Source organism: Barbatula barbatula (genome assembly GCF_947034865.1).
Source record: "Barbatula barbatula genome assembly, chromosome: 21".
In the NCBI taxonomy this organism is placed as follows: Eukaryota; Metazoa; Chordata; class Actinopteri; order Cypriniformes; family Nemacheilidae; genus Barbatula; species Barbatula barbatula.
In genome coordinates, this window is record NC_136784.1 from 36,951 (window position 1) to 48,233 (window position 11,283).

The 11,283-nt window shown below is 42.0% G+C and overlaps 3 protein-coding genes across 3 annotated transcripts; all 3 read right to left on the reverse strand.

Moving 5' to 3' along the window:
- Positions 1–345: 345 nt before the first annotated feature.
- srsf10b (serine and arginine rich splicing factor 10b) lies at positions 346–3,245 on the reverse strand. Its single transcript, XM_079484856.1, has 6 exons — positions 3,082–3,245; positions 2,388–2,492; positions 1,692–1,795; positions 1,437–1,608; positions 1,280–1,312; positions 346–1,001 (listed from the first exon to the last, which is right to left on the reverse strand). Exons 1-6 carry the CDS (start codon positions 3,144–3,146, stop codon positions 746–748), a joined length of 735 nt encoding a protein of 244 aa, XP_079340982.1. The 5' UTR covers positions 3,147–3,245; the 3' UTR covers positions 346–745.
- Positions 3,246–3,260: 15 nt separating this feature from the next.
- On the reverse strand, positions 3,261–5,070 carry fabp10b (fatty acid binding protein 10b, liver basic; the record flags this gene model as incomplete). The annotated part of the gene is made up of 4 exons (XM_079485007.1): positions 3,261–3,308; positions 3,630–3,719; positions 4,735–4,907; positions 4,998–5,070. 4 exons carry the CDS (start codon positions 5,068–5,070, stop codon positions 3,261–3,263), a joined length of 384 nt encoding a protein of 127 aa, XP_079341133.1.
- A 411-nt stretch (positions 5,071–5,481) lies between these two features.
- Positions 5,482–11,021, reverse strand: slc9a1b (solute carrier family 9 member A1b). Its single transcript, XM_079484992.1, has 12 exons — positions 10,402–11,021; positions 8,869–9,329; positions 8,406–8,656; positions 8,106–8,323; positions 7,640–7,842; positions 7,471–7,560; positions 7,285–7,355; positions 6,770–6,943; positions 6,597–6,693; positions 6,294–6,392; positions 5,907–5,979; positions 5,482–5,826 (listed from the first exon to the last, which is right to left on the reverse strand). Exons 1-12 carry the CDS (start codon positions 10,583–10,585, stop codon positions 5,537–5,539), a joined length of 2,211 nt encoding a protein of 736 aa, XP_079341118.1. The 5' UTR covers positions 10,586–11,021; the 3' UTR covers positions 5,482–5,536.
- Positions 11,022–11,283: the final 262 nt, after the last annotated feature.

Consider the following 11,283-nt stretch of genomic DNA (forward strand, 5'->3'; position numbering starts at 1 on the left):
CATTATTGAGGAATTGATGGCCAGAAGCAACAGGAACATTTTATATGACTGCTGCTCTCAACCAGTTAGTTTCTTGCTAGGTAACGGATTATGGGATGTTTGAAAGTGCGTTTTCTGACCAAGAAATTCTGATTAAGAAACAAAATGTCAATTTTAAACCTGCTTGAATGTGATTGTTGTGTGCATCCGATCTCTTACACAGAAAACGAAAATTAAGACAACTCAAAATTGACTTGAAAAGACGACTGAACATGCATTTAATGTCATTAATAATTACAAATCCACACATAAGACCGAGTGTGAAGAATCACAAAGCAATGTAAACAAGATAAAAACACAAAAACCTACTGGGAAAAAAGTGATATTTATTTCGTTTTGAGGTCACATGTAAAAGGCCTGCAGACGTCACAATAAAAACACATTCAAAACACTCTTGGAAGACATGGACGATTCCTGGCCCACCAACAGTAAAATATCATAGAAAAATATTTAAAGCAGTTTAAACCTCTTATTGTGCCAATGCTGCTGCATTTGTAATCTTAATCCCACTACCAACTTTTAGTAAACCATCCAATGTTTTCAGAATTATTACAAATGAGTTAATCTTCAAAACAAAAAATAAAGAGCCATTATTTATAGACATACAGGCCTACAACTTTCAACTATTTAAACTGCACCCAAACAAAACAATCAAATAAAAAGATCAACACAAATCAATTATGATAACAACAGCACTGTGTTAAAATCAGGACTTGCGGCCTGCCCAAGATCGTGAGCGAGACCTAGATCGCGACCCTGACTTGGAGCGAGAGCGTGATGGGGAACATTCACGCATTTTGTTCGGGCCACCCTGCCTCTCGGTGTGGAAATCATTCTGATCCCGTGGGCTGAGGGATCTGGACCTGGAGCGGGCACCTCTGCTTTTAGAATGGGATGTGCTCTTGCTGCGAGAGCGGCCGTTTCCACGAGAACTCTGCTGGTCACGGGCAGCCGGTCTGCGCCTGCAAAAGTCAAACGACCATAAGTAAAGTGGCAAAATACAACATTCATACAACTGATAGCAATCCTTATTCTATTTAAACACAAATAAATAAATACACAAAAGGTATGTAATACAGTAAAGGTACTGTAACATTATAAAAATGTACATTCTTATCAACCCAATTTTTTTGTAATGGCAATGTTTACTGTTCAAGTCTAGATGTTCATTGAGAGAAGTAGTACAGAGAGACAAAATCATAACAAAAATAAACGGTTATTTATTTTGGAACATTAATACCTGTCTAAGTCTCGGCTGCGTCTTCCTCTTGACCTGATTGAGAAAACATGTCACAGAGTTATTTTATACATTTATGCTCTGACAGCTCCATCACAACCAAAGGTTAACATCGTGACATGCTCCATATGACGTGACATCACATCACACACGGACTCACTCTTTGGGACTCTTAGATCTCTTGTAACGCCTCTCGTAGGACGGGCTGCGAGATCTGCGTCTATTGTGGCTTCGGCTACGCGACCGTCTGCGTCGACCGTCTCGTTCGCTGTCGTCATATCGAGAGGAACTGCGTGGAGAGTGTCTCTCTTTGGATTTCATCTGTCCAGGAGCTAAGAATCAAAAACAATTTTAATCAGATTAAGCAAAAAAACAGACTCGGCTGTTAACTCAAAAATCTTATTTCAGAACTCACTCTTTCGATCTCCCTGCGCAAACTGGATCTCGATTTGTCGTCCACACACCCATTTTCGGTCTAGATTGTGCAAAGCATCTTCAGCGTCACGGACATCTTCAAACATGCTGTGCTGTTAAGGTTTCTCATCATCACAACATTCATTGACTGGACAAGACATCTTCAAACAGGCCAAATAATGGCATATTCTGACTGCAGTCCTTCAACGATTCCTCACAAGAACAACTTCAGGTTTCAGGCAGCTATTTCTTTTTAATGTCAATAAAGAGAAGGTCCTGAATGGTGTAGGATACAAGATGTTACCTTGACCTTGATCTTTACGCTCTTTAAAATGCCACCAAGACGACCCTTGAATTGCCTGGTACTTTTGCCTCTCAAACCCGAGCGCTTGCAGCCCACCGGATCGCCTCTTTTCCTCTTCAAGCTTTAAATTTCTTTATGCACTTTTGCCTTTCTGTCAGTAGCAATCTTTCTTTCTCGCCTGGACGCTGATGGCTGGGCTTTAGTCCTACACTACAGCGGGCTCTTAACTCTGTCTTTGTGCCGGGCTCCACGACTGGACACCTTTACACAGTCTGAGGCAACAACAGAGAAATAAAGGTTAGAAATAAGTGTAGTGTAGTGCGCTTCTCCCATAAACCGAAGTTCAAGACCCCTTAGGACAGCACACAAGTGAAGTTTAAATGAAAAGGATATTGAATGTATGCGAATCCTCTGGGTCGCCGTGAATGGAAGTCCAGAGGAACGTAGACATCAACAATGGGGCCATATCGGCCAAACTCTCTGCGCAGGTCCTCTGGTCTGGACACCGAAAACAATCAATGTTTAGTAACTTACATATTCATGGGGGACGTGGTGACGGTCTGAAGTGTATATGGCTATACATATACAATGTATCCCATAATGCACTGAGCTTTTTATTACCATGCCAGTTATGTAGCTCACTGGTGACTAGAGATTCAGTGAAAATGACATCAGTGCATTTCAAAGGGGTTAGCAGGACAAATAACGTTGCATGAAACACTGCGAAAAACTTAAGATCATTATAATAAACAGCAGCCTTCATCAACAATAACTTAAATCATGTTTTATTTCTTTTTTTATTTAATCACAATAAACATTTGATAGATACACTTGCTACTTCAGATTCCTAAGACACACATTCCAGAAGTGAATCATTCTATTAATAAAACGATGACACAACTATCACAAATCAAAGCAGTTAACGTCATCAAAAACAAGACGACGATCTAAAGAAAAGCTAAAATAACGACAATATTATTACATAAACTGAATCTTAACACATTTAATAAAAGAAGATTAGAGAATAACGTTAGCTTTCAGGCTAATCAATCCGAGCGACATCAAACAAATCAAAAGTTTCTCTTACCGAGACTCGTCGGAAATATTACGGACGAAAAGTGACGTGTTCGGCGGCCTCATGTATCTGGACATGATGAATTTATTGAACCTTTAAGGATCAGAAACGACACTTTTCGGTCTTTACGTGCTAAAAGTCTCACGCGCTACACGCGCTGCTCCCAGATGCTTTTACTCACTACTGCAGAATCACAAACACTCAAACCCCGACAGCGCCGCTACAGACAGACTCCAGTACTGCAGACAGAAAACACCACTGTTTTATGTCCACGGATTTGTTACATTAAATTAAACTAAAACATTTGGACACGTGTTTAAAGCACAAAACACGGATCTACTGAAAGCCTTAGTGATCCACTCCGTTAAAAATACCAAACACGGTTAAACAAGACACAATCATTTCTTATGATTATTTATTAACAGTAAATTAAATGCGTCTGCTTCGCCGGATGAGTTTTGCAGTTCCACAAGTAATTGTCTGGAACAAACAACAAAAAAAAGACATTTTATACTTTACATTTTGTAACGTTTTTTTATGTTTTGTTATGTTCGTCTGACCTCTATCATGTCCTCTCCCTCAATCTCTCTCACGTGTTTGAATTTTTCCGTCTCAATCACAATCTTGCCATCCATCAGTTGAGCTGTTGCCTGAAATAGAACAAATAGATGGAAAAAGATATCAAAACATCATTTATATTAGCGGAGTTGAAAATGTTAACATGCCTTATACACATTAATAAACAAACAAGAGTATATAACACATTTATGATATTATATCGCAGATGTGTAAAAGTTTGTCTTCCGGTCTTTTAAAAGTCGAAAGCGCGTGCACATTCATTAGTGTTATGGATGATAAATAGCACCTTTCACTGTTGCTTGGCAACCTCACCCTATAGCTCACTCCATCTTCCTTATGTCTACTTGACGTCTCTATAAGATATATGTACGATGATTTAGACGTCAAATAAACGTAAGGCAGATGGAGTGTGTGCTGTGTGCTATCAGGTATACCCACTGCAGGTAAGACTGCGAGAAAAATCTAATCTTTCAGGTCTTTTGACCAGTTATCGAGAATGTCCATTATTTTAAAGCGACTCTCTCGTCTCGTCCGACGCATCTTGAGAGATTTCTTCAGTTCAGTGAAGCGCATTTTCCTGGTGTAAACTGATTGAAAGCCTCTTTACAGAGAAGAACACCATTCGTGGATTCATGTGTTATTATTGTGATGTAAGGGAGTAGGGCTACTAAGGTAATTGAAGTGCACAGGTGATGCGGGTTAAAGGGCTGATAAAAATGCTGTTGGAGATGCTACTCGGAAGTTCGGGAGCGCGAGTGACACGCTAAACGGCCGCTCGGGATGATTAGTGTCTCCGGCGGTGAAGACAGGTAGCTAGTTAAAGGGGGTGTTACTAGGGTTAGTTAGTTAGTTAGGGCCTGGTAGGAGAGCCCCGGACTGTTAAACGAGATTTGACAAACGGTCTTGTGGATTATTGGATGATATCCGGCCTGTGGATCTGAGAGCTACTCGAGCTGCGCCTTCTTGCAGATCATGTTTTGTCATGTAAGATAGAAGGTTTTCTAGATATATTTTGCTAGTTAGGGTTACTGCATAGTCTAACAGTAACAGCAATAGCAACATCAAATAAGTGCGAATGCTCTGAACCTTGATTTGTTTTCCGTCTATGCTGTTGAAGAGCGTCTCTGAGCCGATGGTGAAGGAGTTAGTGTGACTTCTGACCGCAGATTTCACACAGATGGTGAATTCACTTCCATTCTGATGAATCGTCGTTATAGGTTTCACTTCATTTATCATTTTAAATAACAGAACTGGAACAGCTGTCGATAAGAAACATGACACATAACGCACACACATATATATAATAAACGCGCGTAACAAACACAGACTTTGATTTAGCCTTAACTCACACATGGCTCTGAGAAACTCTTCTGCATTCTCCTGTTCATAAAGTTTCCAAGTTCCACTATAATCTACAGCCATCGTCCACCAAACCGCAGTTGAATTCACACTGATCAGACGTGAGAAATGAAGTGAGCTCACAGAGAACGTTGTCATGTGTGGGACTTGGCTTGTGTTATTGTGTTGTTATGAATTGTCTTAATGAAGTCTCAGCAGATCTAAACTCTTCCACAGTGACGCTTTAGTCTCGAATGATTCCTGTGAGCTTTAAGATAAACTGTACTCAGAATTAGAAAACCAATGAACCCTTTCACTTAAACTTACTGTATATAGAAATTGAGAGTGTTTGTGTAGATCACACAGCTTCTTGAGGGAAATCCTCATCTGTTTATCACTTTCACTGTCTGCTCAAAAATCATTTGCATTAAAACTAACAAACAAGCACATTAAGATTTAAAGCATTAGACTTTTATAACGCGCCAGACCACTAACTCGAGTTTCACAAATAACTTTATTAAACGCACATGAAACAAACACTGTGAGGTGGTCACTGCGATAAAAACGGCTCCTCATCTTCTTCGTTCAGTTGGTCTGGAGCCGAATCACTCAAACAGTGAGAAAGTATCTGTTCTTCCAAATCTAAAGCAAATGTAACACTCGGCTTCCTTCCCCCGATTCCTCGTTCACCCTCCGGTTTCTCAGCTCCTCCGTGTCGTCTCCATCTGGACTCATCATGTTTCTCGCTTTTATGGTCTATCGTGACTGAGTCTGGAAGGACGGATGAAACTGAAGGAACAGTCAGCAGAATACTCGGCATGGACACATGCTCTGGCTTTTCTGGAAGAAGTCATGACATCATCATCAACAGGATGAGAAGACAGAGAGAAGAAACACTAAACAAACGTTAGGAAGCGCACCTGATTCAAAGCGAGCTTGTCTTATTGGTGGAGACTCCTGTCGATGAGCAGGAACAGTTAGAAACTGACTCATCTGTAAAAGAGATGGACAGACGAAACGCAATATGGGATGATGTTAACATTCCCTGTTCAATACAACCTCCCTCTTAAAGTGAATCCACACAAAAGGATTACTGCATCTGAAACAAACATGCTTTTCAAATCAAGCCGTCAAGGGGACTCCCTTCATCTCTGATGTTGGTTTGGGCTTGTATCTTTTTAAACAGCACAACAGCCATTATATAAAAATAAGGTTAAAGTATTCTTCATTAAAACCCACAGAAAAAAGTAATTCGCTCTGATGGTGACATGTCATAAACTTCAGATCTAAAGTGAAGTGATGCTCACCCGTCTCTGGATTTCCACACACTGTTTTCTGAGATGTGTCTCACTCCAGTCATCTTCTGCAGGATCCGGCAAAAGTGTATGTCTGCTGTATGAGCGTAACTACACACACACACACACACAACAAATGCACTTATTTATTCCATGGACTTCTAGTTATAAACACTGAAATCTAACCAACATTTAACCCTAAAAGAACATTTTTACAATTTTGAAACGAGGACATCCACAAAGGGTGGTTTTGCTCGGATTTCTCACTTTTGTGGTTAATGTAGTTAAGTGGGTAAGTATTCAAACACATCTCACTCTCTGCCGGGTCTTCTGCAGGTTGGCTCTGAGAATCTTTCTGATCTCTTCTTCTCGCTCTTTAGAAATGGTTAGAGTTCTTCTGCTGCTCTGCTGTCTGCAGACACACACGTGCATGTAAAGAGCGTCTGTGTGTTGAAGTCATGTGAGCAGTGTGTGTGTGTGTGACTCACAGTGTGGTGGTTGTGTGTCCTGCAGACTTCAGACTGGCTGAACTGTTGCTCTCCAGCAGCATCATGGCTTGTTTGAGCGCCATCTTATTATAGAACGAGATGAGCTGAGGTTCCTGCGAGCGTTCTCCACCAATCAGCCAAAGCTTCACGTAGCGCTTATTAAAACGATTCATCCTGCCAGATAAACACCCAACAACATCTGAGACATGACCGGAGATTTCAGAACTTTTTGTCATAAATCATATCGTTTCAACAAAATATACGGTGAGATTCGGTGTGTTTCACAGTTTCTTATTTTGTCATCAAATAACAACATCAAAGCTATCAATCTTTCCCTCAGTCTATATGCTTGCAAGCGTTATTCAGAATCACGTTCAGCACTAGTTAACACAACACTGCAAATTGTCTTCCTTACACAAGGTGTTTAAGTGTTTTGTCATTTTTTCATGAACATAAAGCTAAAAGTCCCTGAAGAACGGTGTCATGAGGGTGAGAGTCATGAATATAGAACACACTTATCCCTCCAATGATGGTGTCCGTAGCGCCCACACACGCCTTCTATTCCAGCCAACAAATGCTCCAAAAACTACAAGAGACACAAAACCACAGACATATCATCCATTAGTTTTCACAACATCTGCTCTTTGCCAGAAGGGGATTTGTGGGTAAAGCTCACGTTTCTCAGCATGAGACAACATCACCTGTGTGTGAATCTCCTCATTTATTGAAGATTTGCTCTGTTTCTTCTTCTTCACAGCCAGAAGATCAAGGAGAGGCCGGATGGTCATCCCCTGTAACGCCCCAAGAGATGCATGAAATGTGACCCAAAGTGAAATATGAATTCAGCTAAAGGCACTTTGATTCAGTCACCTGCACAAAAACCGTGAAGAAGATGACGGTGATGATGGCTGTTAGAAACATGTTCTTCATTGCAAAGTCATCGCCGGACAGCAGAAATACCAGAGAAAAGGCGATAGCTCCCCTTAAACCTCCATATGCCACGATGAACTGATCTTTACCGCTCAGCTTCACCATACGATACTTATTTATGATGTATGTTAAACCGACCACACCTATACGGAGTAAAGAACCTCAACTTGATTACAGACAGACACGTGATCATAATCTGCAGAAAACCTTCCAATGCCTTCCTATTCATATAACACAAAATATAGCGTTGGACAAACAATATTATACAGGCAATATTATGACATTTTCTCTGAGTTTCACAAATGACACGGTGGTTATCGTTAAAGAAGCAGTCGCTAAACAAAGTGTTATTTCAATCATTCAGTGACTGATCGATACCGTTACAGCATCAAATATGAACCCTTACCCAGAACTCTGGACACCAGACACAGAACAATTGTGATGGTGACAAATGTCCAGTTCCAAACGTGGGGTCCGGCCACTGTGGACACGCCTAAAAAGATGAAGATCAGCGTCTCGCTCACGCTACTCCACATCTTCAGGAAATATTTGATGGTGGTGTAAGACTTGTGGGAAATGTTGGCTTCAACGTACGGTCGCATAACCATGCCACACGCGATGAGCCTGAGGCAGCAGACGAGACTTGTCAGAATGGAAACAGCATCCAATCGGAGACCTTAACCTGTCACATGATAGAGACACTCACGCCATGATACCGGACAGGTGGAAGACTTCAGCGGACAGGTACGCCATGTAGCTGTACAGAAACACGAAGAGGGGCTCGATCACGCGCGTGTGTGCGGTATATTTCGACGTAAAAGCAGCCAGCACGCCGTACACTGCGCCCACCATCACGCCCCCCAGAGCCACCACAAAGAAACACAGAACGCCCAGAAAGACGTCGCCCAGGGTCACCTCGCCCACGTGAGCAAACTCCTCAAACAAATGATACAGCACCTGCAGCAAACAAGCAAAGCAAGTTACACACAAACAACAAAAATGCAAGGTTGTGAAAAGCACAATATGAATAAGAGTGAATTGAAGTCTTCCTAATCGCGGCGAGGTGTGGGTCAAATATCATTCGACACACTGGGTCGTGGGGCATTGGCACACTGCTTGGGACAGATAATATGTGAATAAGAATGCGGTGACGGACTCATGTTTCTCACCACTGTGACGGCATCGTTGAGCAGTGATTCTCCGAACACCAGGATGTGCAGTAGTTCATTTATGTGGATCTCCTCAAAGAGTGCGACCACGGCCACCGGATCCACGGCTGACACTATTGATCCGAACAGCAGGCAGGACAACAGGTCCACGGTAGCAAGAGGGCCTCCCTCCAGACGACACACTCCGTAGAGCCCCGCCCCCACGAAAAACGAGTTCCACAACGTTCCAACCACCGCGAACATCAGGATGGTGCCGGCGTTCTCCATGAAAGGTTGAATCGGCAGGAAGTAGCCAGCGTCCAGGATGATGGGAGGGAGAAGACACAAGAAGAACAGCTGGGAATCCAGCACGGGGGGATTTTCACCCATCACACGGATCAAACCGCCCAGCAGTAAACCCACAGCGATCAACAGACAGCTCTCGGGAACGACACTGGACAGGTGTGGGATCAGATGGAAACCTGAAGAAGAATAACACACAAAGCTCAGTTGGATGGTTGATCTGATGTGTGTTTGAGGAAATGAACAAAGCTTTCCAATAGTTTCTGTGAGAACGAAACATAAATGTTCTGGGGTCAAGGCTTTACAAACTGAGTTTCAACGTATTTAAGACAATTTCAGCGGAATGAAAGATTTAAAATTGTCTAGTGGACATTATTATCATTTTATTTCAAAGTCTTCATGAAGTCTATGAATAATTGTTTAGCTCTCCTTTCTTGCACATACATTTATCCGTTCCAGAATTGTCTATATTTCTTTTTGTTGTCCTAATAACATCACACATGGATGGATAAGCGGGCGTCACAAAAAAGTGCATTACATTTAAGAGTCCAACCACTGTATCATAAAGTTAGAGAACTCTTTAAATCCACACATAAAGTCATCTGAACACGTTAGGAATGAACTGGACCGCTGACTTGAGCGCTGAACTTCATCCAGGTTCCTTCAGTGAAACATTTCTATATGAATTTCACTTCATCAGAAAACAGGTTGTTTGTTATTGGCCAGTGATGCTGTCTATCACTAAATTTATCAGCGTTCACATTCACACTAGAAGAGCGTTTATCAGCATTCAGTAGTGACACAGATGAACACACCCACAATCCCCTGCAGCTCTGTTGACTGTAATATCACACAGACAGCAAGAGCGTGACGTGTTTATTACATGTGTCTATAGATGCAGATATCAGCAGTGTTTGTGTGCCGAATGTCACCACATTGAAGGGTTAGTACAGTATTAGAGTCAATGGATTGTTGCCACAATGTAGAAAAGTGTGTGTGTGTGTGTGTGTGTGCTCTCTCTCTCTTACACACACGCGCACACATGTGCAGATGGAGATAAACTATCAGCATGAGGTCAGCACAAACAGAGAAATTGGAATACAATATTATAATCTTGTTAATAGGAAGTCACACAATTATGATGTTACACACAAAAAACATGATAATACATCAATACGAGTCTCATAATGTCTTATCTGATACTGATGTTAAAGTGATATTTGTAATGAAAAGTTTAGTTTAGTTTCTCACCGAGTTTCATGAGTGACGCGAGCAGGATCCACAGCGCGACCTCAAACGGCGTCCGAACCGCCTCATAATGAATCGATATGACGGGAAAACCTCTTTTGTAATGCGGATCGGACTGATTTAGATGACCGCGGACTGACAGACAGCAGAGGACGAGCAGCAGCAGCGGAAGTATCCGAGTCATCATCAAGCGAGACCATCACCGCCGGAATAACGACAACAAAACTCTCTCATAAACCGAGAATTCATAAGAAATTCACACAGTCTGTAGTGTCCGTGCCCGCTGCAGCGCGCGCGCCGTGTATCTGCACAGGCGTGTGACCCTGTGAACCCGCCCTGACCCGATCCTGTTCCCACTCAGAACAAAAGTGAGTTTTCAGATCAATAATGAAAGAATCGCGATGTTGGACTACAGCACACAGTTTGTTATTGACATTCACGAGTCTGAGGTTTGTTCTCTGTGTGCTCTTGGGTCTCATGTTGCTTCTTTTGTTTCTCTCATTTCTTCATTTTACACTACATGCCTATCTGCATGTTTTCTCTAGATCTAAAACAAAAGCAGCTCTTCATGATCTGTGATCAAAGTTTTTACCCTGTGCTCAAAACAAAACACCTCTGTCTTTAAAGGGCCATTGTGTGATTTTAGGGACATCTAGCGGTGAGGTTGTGAATTTCAATCGACAGCTCACTCCACCCGCCCCTTTCGAAGCACTGCGGAGGCTGACAAATGACTAAGATGTTGTTGCGTTTTCACTTCTTTAGGGCTCCTGTAGAAACAACATGATGAATTCTAATGTAAGGGTACCCACGGCACGTTGTGTGTAGATAGAAATAGCTCATTCTAAGATAATACAAACACAAGTGACGTGTGTGAGATTAACAGTC

Coding starts and splice junctions, on each gene's coding strand:
- slc9a1b (XM_079484992.1), bottom strand. CDS start 10,585: ATGATGACTCGGATACTTCCGCTGCTGCTGCTCGTCCTCTGCTGTCTG. Junction 7,561..7,639: donor TCTTCACGGTTTTTGTGCAG/GTGACTGAATCA, acceptor GGGGCGTTACAG/GGGATGACCATCCGGCCTCT. Junction 6,694..6,769: donor GGACACACAACCACCACACT/GTGAGTCACACA, acceptor GTGTGTCTGCAG/ACAGCAGAGCAGCAGAAGAA.
- srsf10b (XM_079484856.1), bottom strand. CDS start 3,146: ATGTCCAGATACATGAGGCCGCCGAACACGTCACTTTTCGTCCGTAAT. Junction 1,796..2,387: donor AGAGGATTCGCATACATTCA/ATATCCTTTTCA, acceptor ACAGCACAGCAT/GTTTGAAGATGTCCGTGACG. Junction 1,002..1,279: donor CGCAGCCGAGACTTAGACAG/GTATTAATGTTC, acceptor TGACTTTTGCAG/GCGCAGACCGGCTGCCCGTG.